At 50.9% G+C, this 20,351-nt stretch overlaps 6 protein-coding genes and 1 pseudogene across 7 annotated transcripts; 2 read left to right on the top strand and 5 right to left on the bottom strand.

Moving 5' to 3' along the window:
* The first annotated feature begins 109 nt into the window (after positions 1-109).
* On the top strand, positions 110-2,883 carry PV05_00625 (uncharacterized protein). Its single transcript, XM_013465539.1, has 3 exons — positions 110-385; positions 450-1,094; positions 1,143-2,883. The coding sequence occupies exons 1-3, from the start codon at positions 366-368 to the stop codon at positions 2,791-2,793; spliced, it is 2,316 nt and encodes a 771-aa protein (XP_013320993.1). The 5' UTR covers positions 110-365; the 3' UTR covers positions 2,794-2,883.
* A 113-nt stretch (positions 2,884-2,996) lies between these two features.
* On the bottom strand, positions 2,997-5,076 carry PV05_00624 (threonine synthase). The gene has a single exon (XM_013465538.1). The coding sequence runs from the start codon at positions 4,946-4,948 to the stop codon at positions 3,293-3,295; it is 1,656 nt and encodes a 551-aa protein (XP_013320992.1). The 5' UTR covers positions 4,949-5,076; the 3' UTR covers positions 2,997-3,292.
* Positions 5,077-5,982: 906 nt separating this feature from the next.
* PV05_00623 (uncharacterized protein) lies at positions 5,983-8,503 on the bottom strand. The gene has a single exon (XM_013465537.1). The coding sequence runs from the start codon at positions 8,415-8,417 to the stop codon at positions 6,057-6,059; it is 2,361 nt and encodes a 786-aa protein (XP_013320991.1). The 5' UTR covers positions 8,418-8,503; the 3' UTR covers positions 5,983-6,056.
* Positions 8,504-8,632: 129 nt separating this feature from the next.
* On the bottom strand, positions 8,633-10,260 carry PV05_00622 (uncharacterized protein). Its single transcript, XM_013465536.1, has 3 exons — positions 9,548-10,260; positions 8,990-9,443; positions 8,633-8,893 (listed from the first exon to the last, which is right to left on the bottom strand). Exons 1-3 carry the CDS (start codon positions 9,961-9,963, stop codon positions 8,738-8,740), a joined length of 1,026 nt encoding a protein of 341 aa, XP_013320990.1. The 5' UTR covers positions 9,964-10,260; the 3' UTR covers positions 8,633-8,737.
* Positions 10,261-11,557: 1,297 nt separating this feature from the next.
* Positions 11,558-13,293, bottom strand: PV05_00621 (uncharacterized protein; the record flags this gene model as incomplete). The annotated part of the gene is made up of 1 exon (XM_013465535.1): positions 11,558-13,293. Exon 1 carries the CDS (start codon positions 13,145-13,147, stop codon positions 11,558-11,560), a length of 1,590 nt encoding a protein of 529 aa, XP_013320989.1. The 5' UTR covers positions 13,148-13,293.
* Positions 13,294-14,695: 1,402 nt separating this feature from the next.
* Positions 14,696-14,798, top strand: PV05_00620 (annotated as a pseudogene). The gene has a single exon. The product of its transcript is annotated as a tRNA-OTHER (tRNA).
* Positions 14,799-15,972: 1,174 nt separating this feature from the next.
* On the bottom strand, positions 15,973-16,884 carry PV05_00619 (uncharacterized protein; the record flags this gene model as incomplete). Its single annotated transcript, XM_013465534.1, has 1 exon — positions 15,973-16,884. The coding sequence occupies one exon, from the start codon at positions 16,882-16,884 to the stop codon at positions 15,973-15,975; it is 912 nt and encodes a 303-aa protein (XP_013320988.1).
* Positions 16,885-20,351: the final 3,467 nt, after the last annotated feature.

Here is a 20,351-nt window from a genome sequence, read left to right as displayed (position 1 = left end):
TGAGGATCAGCCTACGCTGCGCCCACCCCCAGCGAGGGACCAGCGGGGTTGAGTGCAAATAACAAGACTTGGACTCAGTGCTTACCAAAAGCCGACCCCTGCAACATTCTATCTTGGGCCGACCGCTGAGAATACACCAGTTCACCTCCCACCCTTGGCTCACTTCCTACTTCAGGCCAGTAGGCTGAACAAACAAAGATGACATTAATCCCTATTACAGCGGTGCTTTTCGGCCTTCTTGACTCCGTTGACCGGCCTCAGCTCGCGCCTGATGCCGTAGGTATGTTTGTTACTATATCGTGAATCGCTTCATCTCGCTGCCTCTGATAACCTGCATTTCTATGTGATCACACAACAAGCTCAACATGGAGTCCCATACCAAGCGGTAAGGCTTGCGCTGTTGTATTGCAGCATTCAGACTGGACTTGTGCGACTGACATACCGACTAGGAGACATGCTCCGCATTGGCCTCCATTCAAACAGTCATATCAGCAACTGGGCTCGACCGAACATGTTCACCTTACCCCTCTGCCGCCGACGACTGGTGGCTCCCAAAGGTCGAGCCTGCCGAGCGCAAACTTGTTCAGTCCGGACCTCAGTAGCACCACAGCATACACCCCGGATCCCATGAGCGGCACACCCACCGCGCTCTTGAGGTCTCCCAGCAAGTCGGCGGCTACACGCAAGAAAAGTTGGTTTGGCCAGGGATGGAAAGCAAGTTCGAAGATAGCGCTGGGCTGCGCCATATTCGTGCTGGTTACAAACATCTGTCTGACTATCGCCATCGTGACCAGCGGCAAGTCGATGAAGAACGGAGTTTATATGGTCTATGAAGGAAGTTGCAGCCAGACTCAAGTCAAGGATACGTGGGTACATTTATGCTTGAACATGGTCGCAACCATACTACTGGCAAGTTCGAACTACTGCATGCAACTGCTCACGTCTCCGAGTCGAAGCGAGCTAGATAGAGCCCATGCAAAACGGAAGTGGCTGGACATCGGCATACCCAGTATACGGAATCTCGGGTCCCTGAGTAAGAAAAAGGTCGCACTGTGGTGGATGCTGGCGATTTCTTCGGTTCCTCTTCACCTGATGTTGGTTACTCAAGAGATCTGATGTACTTGTTCAGCTGACCATCTTAGATACAACTCTGTCTTCTACTCCGCGCTTGCCACAAACAACTACAGCGTCCTGTATGCCTCTGAAAGCTTCGTCGATGGCGCATCTTATAATACGACCAAGTTCCCCAATACTGAACAGTTGAACATCACCGACATCCAGACGAGAGCCAAGTCATTCCAGGTACTCAACAACGAAGACTGCATCCATTCTTATGCGAAGGATTTTGTCGAGGACCGTAGCAATGTGATCGTGGTGGTCAAAGACCCGCCAACAGACGAGGGCTCACTCTTCGAAACCGCCGACAACGAATTTCCTGAAGTCATTACTCCAGAGTACGATGCGTTCGCTTGGATCTGCGACAATCCAAATGTCGCCAATGAGACGGGTGCTTGCTGTAAGAATGAGTACGGCATTGTACCCTGCCGCAAAATCACTCCGAAACTCCTCGACATGGCGGACACATGGTCGACAGGCGGGTTCCAAGTGGATCATTGCTTATCGGAACGTGTACAATCACAATGCCATCTTCATTTCTCTCTGGACCTCATTGCCGTGGTCTTGGCCTTCAATATCCTCAAGGTCATTGGCATAGGGTACGTGGCCTTCAATCTCGGAGAAACGCCCCTGGTCAATGTTGGCGACGCTATTCAGTCCTTCCTGCGCATTCCTGACCACACTACCGAGGGCATGTGTCTAGCTAGCCACGCGAGCGTTGTTGCCTCCTCAAAAATAGGCTATTTAGCAATGCCGACTCGATATGATCCCAAGCAATACCGATATTATCATGCAGCAACATGGGGCCAGTGGACCTTCCTGATGTCCATATTCACCCTGGTGATTGTCGGCACTGCAGTGTGCTTAGCACTGGGCATCAGGAATTTCGTTGGCGAAAAGACAATTGGGAATGCATGGTCGATCGGGTTGGGCAACGTAAAACCCGAGAACCTCGTCATGGGCTTGAGTATAGGCTACGGCGACAGATCCATTGCGATATCGACCCTGATTGCCAACACGCCACAAGCCATATTTTCCTTCCTGTACGTCTGCTACAACGCGCTCTTTACAGTCATGTTCCTCTCCCGCGAGCTTTCACGCTTCAGCGTCACTGCCGGTCGTGGTCGAAAATACCTCCGCGTGACCGATTCTCGAGGCGAACAAAAGAGCACATACTTCCTCAGTCTGCCGTACAAATACGGCATTCCTTTACTGGTCGGCTCTGGGCTGTTGCACTGGCTGGTCTCGCAGAGTATATTTCTCGCCAACATCACCATCATCCCACGCGACGGCGAGGTGCCGATGCAGGATGAGATCACCACGGTGGCATACTCACCCATTGCCATGCTGTTTATACTGTTTGTCGTCTTCGCACTGCTTGTCTTCGTGTTCGCCATTGCTATGCGCAAATTGCCCATGGGCATGCCGCTCATTGGGAGCAATTCGCTAGCTATCAGCGCCGCTTGTCATCCCCCCATGGGCCTGGACCAGAGCGAGCGCGAGGATATGGTGTTACGTCCGCTGAACTGGGGAGCCGTGCCCGGTGCAGGCAAGGTTAGTGACTTGGGCATTCGAGGTTACGAAGTGGAAAGTCCAGATGATGGGCAGAACGTGGGACATTGTTGTTTCAGTGATCAGCCCCTCGAGCCACCTGAACGAGGGAGGTTTTATGCATGATGTTTCTTTTTCTCATGCTTATGCATAGCGTTCATCAGGGGGAACTGCATAGCGACGGCATTGAGCATCTTATCATACTATTTTGACAGACCTTTTTCTTGCTCAACCGAGCCATTGGCGCCCTGATGTGATGTATTCAGTGTGCAAAATGTTCTTAGCCGGACGGTGCGAGATGCAAGCAGGAGTGTATCCTGCTACATGCTGGTAAGTCTGGAGGGCAGAAGGAAAGTCTGGATATCGAGTACATTTGTTTAACCTCCTATTCTGATCGATGCAATTCCAGACAGATTCCGACCAGGGCGAGTACATTTTGTCTAACCTCCATTCTACCTGTGCGTCGTCTCTTGGAATGGTTTCGAATACCTCCACTGACGTTGAATCCTGTACCTGTCGTGCGAGCTTCACTGTCACAAGCACCATTCTACTCAGCGTCCTTCTCCGGCGTCTTCTTAGCCACAATCTGGGACTATAATCCCTCATGCCCCTTTTTTTCCAGCTCTTACGAAGAACCATTCTGTCTAGCCTCCTTCTCCTTGTCCACTTCACGGGTGATGATCTGGCGGATTCCAGGCAATCCTTCCGAGCTGGACACCTTCAGCACTTTCCTCTCCTTGTCGTCCAGCCCAACAAATTGCTCCGGCAGGACGCTATTGAAGTCGAACCCCTTCTCCTCCTGCAACGCCAGGTCGACTGCACCGGCGAATTTCGCAGGATGGGCCGTGGCCAGCGACACGGTCGGCACGTCACATTGACCCGACGCTTTGATCTCGCGCAGGCTCGCGGCCACGCCGATCGCGGAATGCGGATCAAGAACATATTCCTTCTTGGAGATGACGTCTCCTCGGTAACAGTCCCGAATCGCCTCCAGCGTCTCGGCGTTGCTGACTCTGTACGTGTCGAAGATCTCGCGAGCCTTGTCCAAGATCTGCGGATCGACGGTAAAAGAGCCCGTGCTCTTCAACTCCTGGAACCACCCATCGATCTTCTGTCCCGCCACGCGTACCGATGACTCCATTTTAACGTGCGGGTTCGTCTCCAATTCATGCTCAAGACTCAAATGCCAGAGCAGGCGTTCGAAATTCGACGAGACCAAGATGTCCATGGCTGGACTGTAGGTCTCCTTGACGCCGGCCTCATGCGCCTGAGCGCCATCCTCTTTGATGCCCTCGTGCGGTTCCTGGGGCGGCTTCGGCTTCTTCGAGTACGAGCCGGTCTGCCAGAAGCGGTGAAGGATGTCATTCTCATTTGTGGCGATGATGAGTTTCGCGATCGGTAGACCCATGCGCTTAGCGTAGTACCCGGCCAGGATGTCGCCGAAGTTGCCCGTGGGCACGACAAACTTGGCCTGTTTCAGGTCGGGTTTCGTCTTGAGAAGCTGGAAATACGCGGAGAAATAGTACGTGATTTGGGCGAGGATACGGGCCCAGTTGATCGAGTTCACGGCCGCGAGATGGTGGATCTTGTTCGTCTCTGGGTCGGCGAAGAGAGCCTTGACGTAGTCCTGGCAGTCGTCGAAGGTGCCTTGAACAGCGAGGCAGTGCACGTTCGGGTCCAAGACGGTGGTCATTTGCGCTTCTTGGACCGGCGATACTTTGCCATCCGGGAACATGATGAAGATGCTCACGTCTTTCTTGCCGCGGAGGCCGTAGATGGCAGCGGAGCCCGTGTCGCCTGACGTAGCGCCGATAACGGTGAGATGGTGTCTGGCTTCGCCCGTTTGGAGGTTCTTGTTCTTCCGGACGAGGAAGAACTCGAACAAGTTGCCCAGGAATTGGAGGGCGACATCTTTGAACGCGAACGTCGGCCCGTGGAAGAGTTCGAGAAGATACAGGCCCTTTTGGTCGTCGAGGGGGACTAAGGGGACTGTGTCTGGGTGTCTGAAGGTCGAGTAGCTACGGTGGACTATGTCTTTGAGTTCGGCGTCGGAGATTTCGTACTCGTCAATGTACAGCCTCATGACCTGGTAGGCCAGGTCTGGGAAGGAAAGATCCTTCCATTGTAGATATTGAGACCGGACGTTGGGAATATCATGTGGGTGAAAGAGACCACCATCGGCTGCCAGGCCCTTCAGCACGACATCCTCGAAACCGAAGAACTCGCGTAATGAACTGTCGTGGTACCGGGTGCTCGAGTATTTCGAGTTGTTGGCCACCATGGTGGATACTCAACTAAGACCACGAGTCAAAGGCTCAAATAGAATTTTATCACAGTTGGCTCTCTGGCCACAGGTTCAAGTTACTCCGGGTCAAGTATCAAATTTGGATTATGACTGGAGAGGTGGTGAGTACACAGTATGAGGCTACATACTCGCGAATGGGAGTGTGAGAAGCCGTTCTCTCACGTGCATCCTGTCCAGAAAATTCTCGAACTAGTCCACAAATAGTCTAGTTCCTGATATCTCTTGGCGAAAACTTTCCTCGCCCCGACTACAAATATCTTCTGCCCATCTGCGCTTTTGCTTTCTTTTTTCTTTTTTTCTTCATGCGACTTTACTTCATAGAATCGTACGTCCAACATTCCACGCACAAACACCTCTGGAGTCCCTTCCACTGACACTTTTCTTTGCAGATTTCTATAGTAAACGTCCTCTTCTGAGCTCTTCACACGAGCCACAGAATCCTCAACCTGGCTGACGAAACGAAATCCTCGGTGCCCTAGAGTGAAGCCTTTTACTCTCGCGTCGTTCGTCCATGACTCTTCGGAGACTGGATGAACCAGAGAGTGGTGATGATCTTTGACCTGCGCGTTGGGGACTGGCTTTGTGCCGCCCTGCGCAGCTGGTACGCGAGGACGATTCTGACAGGCCTAGTCCTACTTTTCATGAGCTTGGAACCCTTGTGGTCGGAGTTTGAGAAGAGTTGTACACCTTTGTTGGCACCACATCATCCAGCTGAACGGCGGTTTCGTTGCCATCAAACCCGCCTGGACCTGTTGAGAACTTCTGACAAATGCTTCATCTACCAGTACATCTCCCTGTCTTCCCGTTCAGAGGGTTTTTGCAACAGGAAACATGCTTCACGTTGACGGCAGATTCATCCTGACTCGACTGACATAGGCACTATTTATTAAACAGCCCTGTTTCTTTCACCCACCAGCAGCGGCTCACCATCAACATCCCAAGCGCAACAACACCGGGATAACCATACTTTAGATCGAACATCTACAGCATCAGCCCTGGTACAGGTTTGGGAAAATAATAATGCAGCCTGTAGCTGTAAAAATCTTCATACGACTACTCTCACACTATCGTTGCACGCAATCGATCAAAATTCCAACTTGCCACTCTCATCTGCCATCTTCACAGCAACCTCTTTCTCTTTCGTCGCCTTCGGCCGTCCCTTCCTATCAACTCGTTCATCTCTCGGATCGAACCCGCCATTCCCCCAGAGCGCCCACTCCGGTGTCTCCATGCAATAATCCTCCGGTGCAAAATCCACGCCTTCATCCAGAAGCTTGAAAAACTTGTCATAATCGATGATCGTATGCCACTTTCCGTTGATGAAGAAGCGCTTGCTTGCAAGCAAAACGCAGCAACTGTGCGCATGTTCGGCTGCAATGCCGTAGTCCAGCCCTCGTTTCGCAAGAGCCTTGTTCAACGCCTCCACAAACGTAACCACTTCCGCATAGAAAGGGACATTCTGCATCGTCAAGCCTACATTTGTGGATGTAGAAGTCCCACAATACGTGGCAGCTTTGATCTCGATAAAGCATGGCAAGCCCTTCTCAACAAGACCGGCATATCCTTCAACTTCGTCCTCGATGTTGAATCCCTTGACCAAGGTGAGACGGTAGACTGTTCTTTGGACGAACCGTTTCTCGCGAAGGATGTCGAGACAAGACTGGAATCGTTCCCAGAAGTCTCGATGCAAAGGTCGGTCGATCCTGCGTAGACTGTCTCTATTGCTCGCATCGATACTCACATAAAGCTGAGTGACCCTCCTAAGGTCGCGGAGCTGCTGTGGATGCTGTGCGTTGCAGACAAGAAAACTCGAGATGTGCTCATTGTGTAGCAGGCCGACAAACTCGTTGATTCGAGGATAGAAGATAGGTTCGCCAACCAGGCTCAACGCGCAATGCCGGATGCGCATTGCTTCTTCGAATCGTTCGCTGCGCACGCCAGGAACACCACGCATCATCTTGATCTTCTTGTAATGGCCTGCTTTGGCACCGTCGAAAATCATCTGCGGGTCGTCCACTTGCCACCTCCAGGTCGTGGAGACCGGGTTTGTGCCGTGGCGCCAGCAAAAAACGCATTTGTTGCTGCATGACAAGGATGGAGTGGTTTCCATGCACAGATGGGAAGCAATTCCGTAGAATGAGTTCTTGTAGCACGAACCACGGCCACGGAGAGCAGATTTGGTCCATCGACAAATCTTGACTCCCGAATGACTGCCAACGATTGTGTAGCCTTGCTTTGTCAAGGCTGCGTGTGTGGGTGATTCTTGGGGCACCATGGCTTTCAGCAGCACCGGCGCTGTGGAGGGAGCAGAGTATGTGGTGAAGTCAACCGCCATTGGAGCACCTTTTCCGCCGACATCCTCGACATCTGCTGCGCTTGCAAGTTTCCTTCTCTTGTTCCGACCAGAGTCGGGGAAGTCAATCTCGTCATCTTCCAGTTCCTCCTCATCGGCACTCTCTACGGCATCGCCACTTCCGGAAACCCCTTCACCCAGTCCACCATTGAGGCTGAGCTCTTCGAGCATGGCACATACTCCGGAGACCCAGTCTTGTAGTGCCTGGGCCACATTGTTCTTCACGTCACCAAGGCCTAGTGGGTATGCTCGCTTCCTCCCAGTCAGCTTGGCCATCCATTTATCCACTTCAACCGCCTGTGAGCAAAAGCCCATCTCTTCAGTAGGCCAGCCTTGCTTGTCACCAACTCCAAACACGGCGTATCCAGCCAAGGCCGAAAGAGAAGCCGTGTCAATGCGGAAATCATTGTGAGTTTCGTCAAGGTGGGCAAGGAAGGTATTCAAGATCGTATCGATGTCGTAGGACGGTATGAGGAGGACGTAGACATATCGGACGTCTGGACGAGAATCGGAGGTCTTGGGACCGGAAATGAAGAAGTCGTCGAGGTCAATGTACGAAAGGTCATGTACTTGAGGCTTGAGAACAGCGGGCTGCAATGCCGAGAGACTCTCAAGTCTGGTGAGCACAGTCTTCGACAGACGTTCGGTGGTTCCTGTCAGCGATGTGAAGAAGACCAAAGGTTGTATGCAAGCAGGTTCTGGTTGTCTTGGAACTCCCAATCCTCCTCTTGGATTCGGTTTGCGGCCAGCCACCACCCGAGGTGTAGAAGATCGAGGTTTTCGACTTGCAACGGCTGTAGGTTGACGCTCGGTGCTTGAAGGAGACTTCTTGTTCGTTGTCGCCAACTGCTCCTTGTCTTTCCCCTCGAGCCAGTTCGCTTTCTCCAGGCCAGGCGAGGAGCCGCGTGTTTGCAGTGTGCGGATGCGCCTGCGCTGCAACCAGACGAACACGAAAGCCAGCCCAAAAGCCGTCCAGATCACAACCCTATGGTTGTGCCACGAGGTCAGCAATCTGTCTAGCCAGTCTGCTAAGACGACCGGTGCCGCCCCGCCTTCTCCTAAATCCATTGTCTTCCTGCCGTTCCTGCTCATGCTACAAATGCAGTTTTCAAAATTTGTTATTCGAGAAGTGGGGTGCGGGCAACGAGGCGAGCGAGGCTGCTCGGCAGCCTCTGTCTTTCGCTAATGTGTAGGTCTTTCCAAGGCTTCTTTCGGCCTCTGAACGACGAGAGAAAAACAAGAGTGGGAGCATTGATGCTCCGCTACTGTCTCAGGTGGTATGTCTGTATCTCTGTGACATTGGTTGTATACTTTCAAAAACATCTAATGCGTATATTGAGACAGCCACCACTTGGGTCTTGTCTGTGGTCCCGCACCCAAACGCCCTTGAGCCCCCAATTGCCTCATAATGATTAACTGGAGAACGCCTGAATCAACCCATCACAAGTAATCGATATCGCTCGCTTCCCAGCCTCGAGCACAGCGTCCATGGCCAGAAAGGGATGCGGCATTCCCTTCATGACCGTCAAATCCGCCGATATTCCGTTGGCCTCTAACTTTCTCGCATACTGCATCTCGTCAGAAAGCCGTAACGTTGCAGACACGAACCAAGCATAAGCCTCCTGCTTGAATGGCACGGCTTGTTGGGGCAGGAGATTCCTTACCTCTTCACCTTCGTGCCTGAGAACGTCGAGCTCTCCGACGATGATGTTCGCGCGTGGCAGCTGCCTAAAGATGGCGTTCGGTGCGAGAAGCGGCGACGCCTCCCTGTGCGACCAGGTAGCTGGATCCGGTAGATAGTGGTTACGATACCACAACATTTTCTTCGCCGGTAGAGCGGCCGTATGCTCAAACATCTTCCATGTTGGGTTCTTTGAGCACGGTGTAGCTGTGTTATCCGTGACCGGCACGATCAGAAACTGGGATCGAATGAGAGCACATTGCTGCACCACGGCATTTTGGACGATGACTGCCGCAATGTTTCCTCCGGAGGACGCTCCCCCGATGGCAATCTTGATAAGATCGAGGTTAAGTGTGTCCTTGCCGGTTGATGTCGCCCAGAGTAACGTTTCCCATGAATCGTGGATTGCAGCAGGCCAAGGTGCCTCAGGAGCGAGTCTGTCCGAAATAACCCCAGTCAGTCCATAGAGATCAAACGGTAAGCCACTTAGCAGGTAAGCCTGTCGGACAGGGCCCGGGGAACAGGAAGTCAGGTTGCTGACCTATAGTCTGTCGTGATCACTACAGCCCTTGCTCGATTACAGATGTTTGTGCATACATTATTCTCCGTGGAAAGGTCACCGAAAACCCAGCCTCCACCATGATAATACAATACCAATGGCCATCCTGAGCTAGGCGGAGTTCCTTGAGGGGTGAAGCATCGTATTGGTATGTCAGGCCCGTTGGTTTCTTGCCGAGCGCGCTGGGGTATGCAGATGTCCTGGACCCTGCCAACAGGGAGAGGATCACTGTGGCAGGCAATGGCATTTCCACCCGCTCTAGAGACAGAAAGCGGTAAGCAATGAGCAGGGGGCAGATTCAGAAGGTGTTTGTTGTAGAAGGCCACATATTCTGGATGTAGTCGATCCTTGACACTGGGATGAAGTGGGAATGAATGAGCTTGAATCTGAACCGCCATTGTGACGTGCAAGTTGTTCCTGGCTTCACCTCTGAAGCTCGACCAGATCGATTCTCTCGCGTTAAAGAAGGGGAAGCCTGGTCGTTCAAGCCTTGGACAAGGAATGAGTACAAGTACAAATCAACGGTAGTCAACGTCTTTTCGGTTCGATCCCCAGCCAACCGTCGATGTTTGCCCGTTACGAATTCCGTTCGGGTAGCGTTTCCATCACGTAGAGGGGACGGGTCTTGAGCCGCTGAATTGTCAAATCAACGGCGTGTAACTGCAGGGTGGTACTGTACTCAATGAGCTGGTCTCTTGTGATTCCTGGGCCCTGCACGATCATGGCCCTGCCTGTCCCTCATAGCCGCAAATTCGAGCGATAGCTCCTGAGGTACAAATCCCACGCGAGAAGACTGCATCACGCTACTGTACCAATGCGAGCAGGGAGCTCGAAATCTTAGCCTATGCCGTCCAAGCACGAAAAGTACTGGTGGGCAAACATACATACCTGTGCAGGAGCAAGGGTAAGAAGATCGGCTGGAGGCTGGAGGATGACCAAGACCGGCGGGTCGAATTGATACCAGATTCATACGACACCGCTGCATGTCGTTCACAGTTTAGCGAGTTTCCGCCAAATCACAGCCAGAGTCTTGCCACAGGGCTTGTCCAGACTTTCGATCGGTCTTCGTCGATTCGCCATTACCATTGCAGCGGGATGGGCTACTGCGACTTGCGAGCTGTACTCGCTTGGGCGTGCTGTGAATCGAGGTTCCAGACCGGGTGAACTGTCGAATATCACTTTGCGAAGGCCAGGGTGGCTCACGAGAGCTGCTGAGTCCGATCTTCTCTAGAAGGAGACCTTACGGAGTACATTGCAGCATGCCATGAACAAGTCTGGAGGGTCTGTCTGGAGTTTGATGAGTGTTGCTCCGATCGGCTCACAGGCCGGGGAAGAGGCATGGACGGGCGGTCATCTGTAATGGCGGGAAGAACTTGCGGTTCCGCTCAAAGTGGAAGCCTTTTCTGCATGCTAGTCGGACGCCTAACTAAAGTTGAGTGAAAAGAACGTAAATCCCAGAAACCAGCTCAAGCAGTGTCGCCCTCTGGTACTGTACTTGGGGGATAGTCAACGGAGGGATACCCGGGGCAATTGGAGGCAGTCCCAAGGAACCACCACCTACAAGCCTACCGGAGCCTATCCTGCGCATCACCTTGTTAGGGGGCAAAAAGTGGATGAGCAGAGTGCCCCATGACGATCCAATGATGGTCCCCATTGCTCTGATAGGCACTGCTACTTGTTTCCCAGGCTTCACCTGCAGCAAGCCAAGTTAGTTGGTTTAGGCTTGTTAGGCGGGTCCTGCCATCCTGAGCATTCTAGTTGCTTACAGTAGGGAGTTAGGCTTGCCTTTGGTCGGACCGTACCGCCATCATCCGTCATGTTCTATCTTTGCACCTGGGTACCTTACGGAGTACAGTGTAAGGGAAGTAACTACTGGCACATTTTTAATCCAGAGACCTTGAGCACTCTTCCGGTTCTCACGTCGCTTCCGCAAACATCCAAACACCGCTTCCGTGACTGAGTGATCCCCGCTTCTCTTCCGAAGGTGGTACTTCAGGTGCCGTTGCGCATTTCAACTGAACCTGACCGGCTAGGTGAGGGTGTCCGGAGCCTCACATCATCTACTAGGTTGAAGCTAACGCTCTTTTTGACCTTGCCGTGGACAGCATGCGCCACTTTTGACAAGCCATGTTGAACATGGTCCAACGGTCCGTTGCTGATGGAGCTTGCAGAGCTGGAGGCGGTACTCTCGCTGCTCGTATCGACTCTTGTCGGGCTGCTGCTGTCACTGATCGATGCCTCAGGGACAGTCTCGTAGATATGCGAGTCGTCACCTATGCCAGAGGCCGAAAGGACTTTAGGGGGTGACTGGGGCGCCCTTAGTGAGGCCTGCCCTTTCTGTTCAGATGGGATAACACCCGACTTTGATACATTTCCGTCGATATCCGAATCTTTGACACCTTTTACCGCAGGGGGTGGTGCAGCAGCCGAGTTGTCGTCATCGACAAGAGACTCGCCATCTTCTTCTTGGATCACAGCGAGGTCCACTTTCCTTGTCATCGTCGAGCCGGAAGGTAGACTCTTGACAGCCACCTTGTCGTTCGTTTGAAAAGCCTCCGACGTTGCCAATGTGCTTGCGAGAGCAGGGACCTGGTCAGGCGAGCCACCCGCATCCCTGCGGTCGACAGAAGGTGCATGCTCTGCGCCTGCATGCTGATATGATCTGGTGATACCATTCGTCAACGTGGAAGGGGACGACCCCGAGCTTCGGGACCACGATGGGGAGGCTGCGCCGTCCTCCGATGTTTGAGATTGCGATGACGATGTTGAGGAGTCATCTTCAACGACACTGCTTTCCCAGTTCAGGTGGACCTTGTGGCCGGGAATGCTGCGAATGTCGGAAGCTTCGACCTCAGGAATGACTTCCTCCATATTATGTGAGTTGGAGTACGACGGAGGCCGGGCATCCAGCTTAGCTCCTTCTACCTGTTCAAACACAGGTTCCTTGTTTGATTTCGACTTGCGAGAGCCAGGGCTACGCGCGAAATCCCAGTCCTTTGATGATGTCTTCTTCGGTCGCAGCCTGTCTGGGATGACTGGGACAGGGGGAATCTCCGTCCTCGAGGTGCGAGAGGTGGTGGCTGATATCGGATTGGCATGAGCTTTCCTTTCCTTGGAATCATCCAAATGCCCTCGATCTCTTTCATGTCTCAAGATTGAGGCATCTCTCCCACCACCAAGTACGTTGCCCTCGCTAGCATCACGAGAGAACTGCTCACTTTTGGCGTTGGCGCCTGCTTGACTTTGCCGGACGGCATGAACGGCAGAAGAACGGTCTTCAACCGGACTCTCATCGGCAAGACTGCCATATCCCTCATCTTCCTTGCCTAGGCTCTGATATTGTCGGAGGCCATTCACGCTGGAGATGGCAGTACCGTCAAGCTCATTCAATCCGAGCTTAAGATACCTCTGGCCATTTCCTTGAGCTGAAATCCCGGCTTGGGTCATTGCATCTTGTCGAGTTTGGATTTCATTCTGGTTACGATGCAGTTGAATTGGTCTTGCCTCCTCTCGTTGCAAATCCGACACATTGGCGGTGTACGCAAATGGCAATCCCGTGGAATAGTTCTTGCGATGCGTCATCACTGCCCGAGAGCAACGGTAACAAACGAGCGTCGCGTCAGGGCGCGTTCAATGACCTGAACAAACTCTTTAGTCTATACTCTGTCGATGAGGTTGGAACGCTATGGCCACAAGCTCGGGATCCGGGTCGATTTTGGCCTCGTGGCGATCAAGCTTTTCGAGTGGTTGAGTAACAGTGGGATTATTGTGGTCGTCGATGTCGTACGAGTAGACTCACGGAAATGTACATTGTTCATGATGTAAACAGGTGCCGATAGACTTCGAGACTGTGCTTGCAACAGTCATTCCGAGCTCGTGGTTTGCACCCTATGTGGGCGGGGTTTTGATGCGGGCTACTGGGCAGTGGATGATGGCTCGATGGCTAGGGGCTTCAGCCTCACCCCGGTATCCTGGACGAATTAACGTCACCAGTACGGAGTAACGCTGACTGTCGGTGAAATGGCCGCCGAAAACGGCTGCTGAGGCGCCGCTTTTGGCCTCCGCTGCACCCTCTCCGTCGCAGTCGACCAGCATCCGACGATCCATCCCCTAATGGATACTTCATCGACACCTATCTAGATATCTTTCCCATTGTTTGTCCCGGAACGTAGTGCCTCTTTTATCTTGGTGACGACAGTCTTACGGCCAATATTCGGACATATTGCTTTAGGAACAGCTATTCGCTAACGAGACATATCTAAAATCAGCATCTGAAATATCTGACCCCAGGTGTTCCATTCGCTTGCCCCCACCCGTATTGCAGTGTGATTAGGACAATATATGATGACGCAAATCATCTCATGATTCACGCATTGGACGTCCATAACATCTTCCACTGCCCTTAGTCTACGAACAAGCTTAGGGCCAGCTTACTTCTATGCTATAAGCTAAGCATATATATATATAGATAGATCTTTGTTACGCCTTGGAGAAATCAATTTGATGCAGGGAAGATATTCGAAAGTCATGCTGTCTCCACTTCCAGAATGAAATCTTCTAGACCGCTATGTAGCCAAATGATTTGCGTTCTCCTTCCATCGTAGTTCCGAGACAGGAGTGAGTAGCATTCGTCAAATTCGGAATGAGCCTAGTAATGAACGACATCCAGAATCTGATCATGGTATGGACTGCTAGCCAAAAAAGAAACTCCTCTTGTACTCTTCTCCTCTTCAGAGAGACCATCTCGAGCCCTGCCGCAATTCGCTCATCTCTCTCGACTCAAATTGCCCTCTTGACACTCCACGCCATCGCCGCCGTTGTATCACACAGCACATCACTAACGAATTGTAATGCTACCATACCAACGTCTCTAGCCAGCGTCCTTGTTCATCCCAAAATGCCAACCACTTTAACTTACACAGGGCTTACGGAGTACAGTTCGTCAGATATTGGTTATGCTCCCCCACTCCCCTCCCCCCGGCACTAAACACGTACGGAAAACTCCGCTCCCACAGCCAGAAATTGACTCACATAATAATTAAAATGGCCGAATTTGCTCTCGCAATCCAATCAATTGCCTTGGTGGTCTAGGTATGATTTTCCACCTATACGGTCTTTGATTCAAGCTAACTTTCCGAAGTCGGTTATGACGTCGGTCTCATAAATGATTTATGATCCTGTGCAACACACGGGGGCTATCCGAAGGTCACGAGTTCGATTCTCGTCCGAGGCATATACTTGTTTTTTTTGCCGCTTATTATGATGCCTGCTTTCTGTCATCTGAAATCTTATCAATGTAGCAATTTCCAAAAGTTTTAGTTTTTGAGGTGAGGAGAGAGGTGGTGAGAAGACTACTACCTACAGAAGCGCATAACTTAGGTAAGATCCACCCCTTACAATTTCTGTACACACTAAACCCTAGTCACCTGATTGGTCGGTTGATCTGAGATTTCTCAAGGTGCGCATACTTCTTACCGCATCCTTGATCAATTTGACGCATGGCACCCACTCAATTAGGAGGGATCGGACGCGCGATTTACACAGTAGATTGAAAAAGAGATCTGGCATTTGTATGGGACTCTCATAGTAAATCTTGTACCACATTCCCCCTTATTAGATTACTGTGCATGTTGCCGAAGTTCACGTACACCCCTTTTGAGTGCGTGATGGCGTATTCGTAGGGACATGACCATATGGATCTCCTTGACAAGCGCCGTGGCTAGGTTCGAACCTCATCGCCGTGGTTTTGTGTAGACGTGCGACTACCGCATCCTCAACTGTATGCTCTTTCCTCTCTTCTACCTGCGCGGTGTCCTGTATTATCTCCTACCTCCTTAATCTCCTTCGTTTCTTCAGGCTACATAAGGCGGTCTACCCTTATCGCTGAAGTAGGTTTCGTCGAGCAATGCGTTTACTATTCAGATGTTGAGACATGGATGGATGGCCTACCTGCAACTTGAATACTTCTCGCGGCGTTGCTGCGCCAACGAGTATTGTGGTGTGCACAGAATAGCTGGCTATCATGACAGAATAATCAAAACTCCGTTGATGTGAACAGAATTACAGTGATTAATGGGGTGTGTACAGAATAAGGAAGGTGGGGTGTGTACCTGTACCTAGGTACAGAATAGCCAAATGGTGTGTCCAGTGTAGCCGGTGCCGAAGACGAATCGCAGGTACGCGGTTTCTCATGACTAACTTGTCCAGTGAGGTCGCCTCGGATTCATGGTGATGCTTACATTATGACTGAAGACAAATGTCTAGTAGAAAGATTACTGAAAAACGAGATATATGGTCGAAGACCTTTCGTTCATTCATAGATGCGCCAGTTAGATGAATTATGACATGAGATACTTCAATAAACTGAATAGCAAAACCAGCACGATCTGTCGCCTGCTCAACCTCTGTTAGGATGACATCGTAGGATTGATTTGTGCCCGATCAGCCATCGCTTGCTCCCATAGCCACTTAATGTTCTCGGCGAAATCGTCGAGTCGGTTGACGGGAATGCTGACGCCAACTTTATCGCTGTCTTCAGGGTAGAGCACTTGCCCATGCTCGTTCTTGATACTTATTCCATCGTCGTGAAACTCAAGCATACGTCTGCAGAATTGCGATTTACGTCGAAATAAGCTGCGGTTATTGGAACAGCTGATCTTCCGCACGGATCCATCAATCCCTTCGCATTTGAAGGCTGACCTGCCAGTCCAGGTACCGAGGTCAATTTTGTGTAGCGTGTTGATGCTGTAGACTTCAGTTTTTCGCGTTTTGATCTTTTTAAAACGCTCTCTGTCTTGTACCATATCCTCCGCAATACTTTGGAGGATTTCGCGTCTTGAATCAGTCGTCAATAGCGCCATGTCGATATTTCTTTCCGTAGCCTTCTCCAGAAAGAGACCGTGAATGGCCTGAGGGAGATTGGTAACATCCTCTGATGCATCAAAACAAATAGCAAGATAGTACCCGGTCGGTAGACTTGCGGCGTATGTAGTCCACTCTGACTGAGTGAACTTCCTCAAGGCATCTTGTAGTGGTTCATTCTTGTTTGCGATCCATTGGTTGTGTGCCCATAACCGACGTTGTTGACTGAGTGGTTCTCCCCATGTCTTGGGGAACCGGTCCAATCGATTGAGGTACGCACTTTTCTCAGCAATAAGTACCACCGAGATAGCATCTGTCGATTCTGTTTTGGAAAAGGAGCGCTTCACTTGTGCTCTAGCTTCGAGGCTCTGTTTCTTTTGCTCCGCGAATTCTTCCTTAGCATTGCGCAAAGCGTTCTTGAACCCCGCAGCTTCGAGTCTTGTTTCTGCACTTGCCATTATATCTTGACAGAGAGAGTGTCGACCTTTTGTCGGGTCTGGCTCAGAAGTAAGAACTTTCAAGGTGGTATCAATGTAGACCCAGACTTGAATCCAGCAGAGGAAGTATAGGCGACGGAGTGTTGTAAGTTGACCTGTATGTGCATCGTAGCCGGGATGATATTGTGGTAGTATGATGGTATGGGAACTTTCTGTATCATCGCCGACAAACTCGATTCAGGCAATGCCAATCTTGTACAGAAGACCCGAGTAGCTCGAGGGAGAGCATGTGATAATGTTCGCTCACTAAGCGTAATTGTCAACAGCGGCGCAACCGTGGCTAAGTGGGTTTGTAGAATGTTCTTCACATCTGGATCAATTTTGTGCGATGTTTGACTCGGCCAATGCAGGACATTGGTGAAGGATACCAGACGCATCAGATCATCCAAGTTGCTCGACAGAGAAGGGTTTGACTCGCAAGCAAGACATTCTTGAAGATACCCGATGATCAAGTCACGAGTTGCTCAGCTTCCATCGAAAACCCCTGTGTCCTCTCGAATAGACTGCTCTGTGGCGGCTTCCCCTACGACTGCGGCTATGCAGTAACCATGGAGAGTTTCGCAGACAGCTTGCTTGACATGATGTGATCCAATGTACTGAATATTTTCCTGTGTCGTCTCGTCCATCGGGAATCTCTTACGTATTGCATCGTAGATAGTCTCGGTAATTGCGGATAGCCGGGGCTTAACCTGCAAATCCATATTCTGAGACACTGACTGCGCGAGCGTACGCATCACAGTGGTATCGATAGTGCTCAACATTGCGGTGTCTCTTGTGCTTGGAATACAAGATGGTCCGCAGCCTCCAGCTTGCTGATTGAGCAATGACAAAGATCCGAATTGTGCGATCAGGAAGCGTTCAAAAGAGTCTGTAATTCTTCGACTGCTTCTCGTCAAACGATCTGAGCTGTATCTCTCGAATAGCCAGCCGGTGGCGGTGTCACAGAGGGCAAAAACTCGGATTCTCCTAGAGGCCTCTAGGTCAAGCACCTCATATCGTCGCTTAAATTCATTCAACAAAGTACCTCGGGCCTTGGGACCTTTTGTTGATTTGTCGCATCGTTGGAAGGGAGTAAAGGAGGTGGTCTGCCCAACGTACCGAACCCAGACTCTTTGATGATTGTCCATCCCTCTGAGCTGGAACGTCCAGCTTTCAAGTTGTGCGAAATCACATCCATCTCGTTCTAGGTCCTCGATGATGTTCTGAAGCTGTTCTTTCGTGAGAGACCATGATCGGTAGTAACAGACAGACCCTTTCTGCACTTCATCTGAGTCGCGCGATCTCTTGATCAGGAAGATTTGAGCTAATTCACGATCTGAGACGGTGATGGGCATCGATAGGAAGCGCTCAAATATATCTCTCTGCAGCTCACTGTCGTGTAATTTGGGAAGGAATGCGTCGGATGAGGATATAGTCCTTGTTCTGGTGTCAACTCCCCGGAGGTCCAACTGATCCTTCACACCTTGAAAGATCCTCACACGTAAGGCCTCGGAGGTTTCAAGATTTGCGTCTCGATTTCGCAGGGACGATGCTCTAGCTGAAGAAGAGCGAGGAGCTCGTCGGTAGTTAAGGGTCCGAGGTAGGTCAACACATAGGGAACGGCCATTTCGACGCCTGCGAATGAACGTTAGGTCATTGACAGGTGAGGTGAAAAGATGGTCACAGGCTATTAACATGTGGAAAGATTATCACCTACCGAGATTGCCCCATTGCATCGTAGAATTGTGTTTATCCTAGCCAGACTGCGATGAAGTGTAACACTGTCCGTGCGGAAAGCTTCGATGCTTCCCAGAGGACTTTTATGCCGGGGCACGACCGTCGGGAGTGAAGAGGGAAGGCAGCAATGTAGTAACTTACTATGTAGGTACGTACAATGGGAACAATGAGTGCATTCTGCGCATAAGGGTAACTTCGTCTCATCGGCAAATTCGGCGCCTCCTGCACTGTCACTTCCCGCTGTAGTTAAAGCTTCCAATCGAGTGATTCGGTGAGTGACCAAGCTCCCTCTTGCAGGTTCTCGCCCTTTCCGTGTCATCAATCACTCCATCAAGAGCCCCCATGCCGATTTCACATTTGAATTGGTCAAGTTGTTTGGGTTGGCACGCTAACAGCAAAAGACTGTCCCGTCCCTTGAATACTAAACCGTTATGCTAAGGATGTAGACCTGCATACTAATGGTACCAATGATACCAATGATACTCTGACCGCGGCTGGGTACCAGTGTCAGCCAGTCAATCAGGACCCTGGCCTAGAAGTGTTGGCTCTGGTTCCTCACTGTGTGATGTTGATGTTCCGAAGTCCACCAAGATTCTCAGCCTTGTTAAATTTCAGCCTCGTGCCAAGAATTGATTGGTCCTGCGTCCAACACAACGACATATGTCTGCATTTCTATCCTGTCGCACTGCCAGAATTCCAGAATATACTCGATTACACAGACGCAGCTCGTGAAGGACTTGACCGGACGCAAACATGGTGTGAGTTTGCTTATGTATCGAACAAATATTCGCCAAGGGAGTTGCATGGACAAAATACGATCACTTACATATACACGATATAAAAAGTTGCGACAGGAACAACAGGTTTATATCTACGTCCTTGTTCAAGCTGAGTGCTTAGCGGCTAACGTTTCGTGCAGGCTGTAGATTGGACAAACTGGTCGAGGAAGCGCTGAAATTTCCAAATTTGAGAGAGGTTTTCATTCGCGCTCCACGCTGGGACCAAGACGACCATCATGTTATCATTCAGACCTTTGCTCCCACCATTATCTTTCCGCTTGTGAAAAAGCACTACCTGCCGGTTATCTTCAGAGGCTGTCAAGTGAACATGACTATTTCCCTTCCTTGTTCTGCCGTTTGGTAAAGCGGTCATAGACGCGGCTAGGAATAACATCGTCAAAAATCTCCGGCTCTCTTTTCATCTGGACGCTGATTTTACCTATCTAGATGATCCGGAAGAAACTACGGAAGCCTGCGTCAGGATGAAGAAGTGCTCCGATGCTGTGAGAGAAAAGTCTAGCCTCGCAGACTTTTTACAAATTCATTCACATCTCGAGTCGCTCGACATAAGTTTCCAAATATGCACCAGTTCAGACAACCCGCAATGTTCACTGATATCTTTCCCTCCAGTACACAGTTTACCCGACTACAATCTCTTCGCCTCTCTCGGTTTGGCTTTCAAGACAGAGCGCTACTCGAATTCATCCAACGACACTTGAGTTGCCTGAAGAATTTGACCTTATCGGAGATGTTCCTTGATCGTCCCTGGAGTGATTTTTTGTGTGGTATGCGTGAGCTTGACATCAGATGGAACGAATTCCTTCTCCTGGGCGACGCGGATGACAGGGGGAAGATCGATTCTGACAGCGCCATCGAGAATGAAGATTACCCGCCTATTAAATTACCTATATCGGAGGAAATAGGCGCATTTGT

The sequence above is a fragment of the Exophiala xenobiotica genome (assembly GCF_000835505.1).
Source record: "Exophiala xenobiotica strain CBS 118157 unplaced genomic scaffold supercont1.1, whole genome shotgun sequence".
NCBI lineage: Eukaryota > Fungi > Ascomycota > Eurotiomycetes > Chaetothyriales > Herpotrichiellaceae > Exophiala > Exophiala xenobiotica.
Note: the sequence above shows the minus strand (reverse complement) of the source record. Positions and strands in the feature narration are given on the sequence as shown.

Bases quoted from the DNA above. Each gene is read 5' to 3' on its own strand.
- PV05_00625 (XM_013465539.1), top strand. From the start codon at position 366: ATGGAGTCCCATACCAAGCG. The intron at 386-449 runs GTAAGGCTTGCG...CATACCGACTAG, and splicing joins ATGGAGTCCCATACCAAGCG to GAGACATGCTCCGCATTGGC. The intron at 1,095-1,142 runs GTTGGTTACTCA...TGACCATCTTAG, and splicing joins TCGGTTCCTCTTCACCTGAT to ATACAACTCTGTCTTCTACT.
- PV05_00624 (XM_013465538.1), bottom strand. From the start codon at position 4,948: ATGGTGGCCAACAACTCGAAATACTCGAGCACCCGGTACCACGACAGT.
- PV05_00623 (XM_013465537.1), bottom strand. From the start codon at position 8,417: ATGAGCAGGAACGGCAGGAAGACAATGGATTTAGGAGAAGGCGGGGCG.
- PV05_00622 (XM_013465536.1), bottom strand. From the start codon at position 9,963: ATGGCGGTTCAGATTCAAGCTCATTCATTCCCACTTCATCCCAGTGTC. The intron at 9,444-9,547 runs GTCAGCAACCTG...TATTTCGGACAG, and splicing joins GTGATCACGACAGACTATAG to ACTCGCTCCTGAGGCACCTT. The intron at 8,894-8,989 runs GTAAGGAATCTC...GACGAGATGCAG, and splicing joins TCAGGCACGAAGGTGAAGAG to TATGCGAGAAAGTTAGAGGC.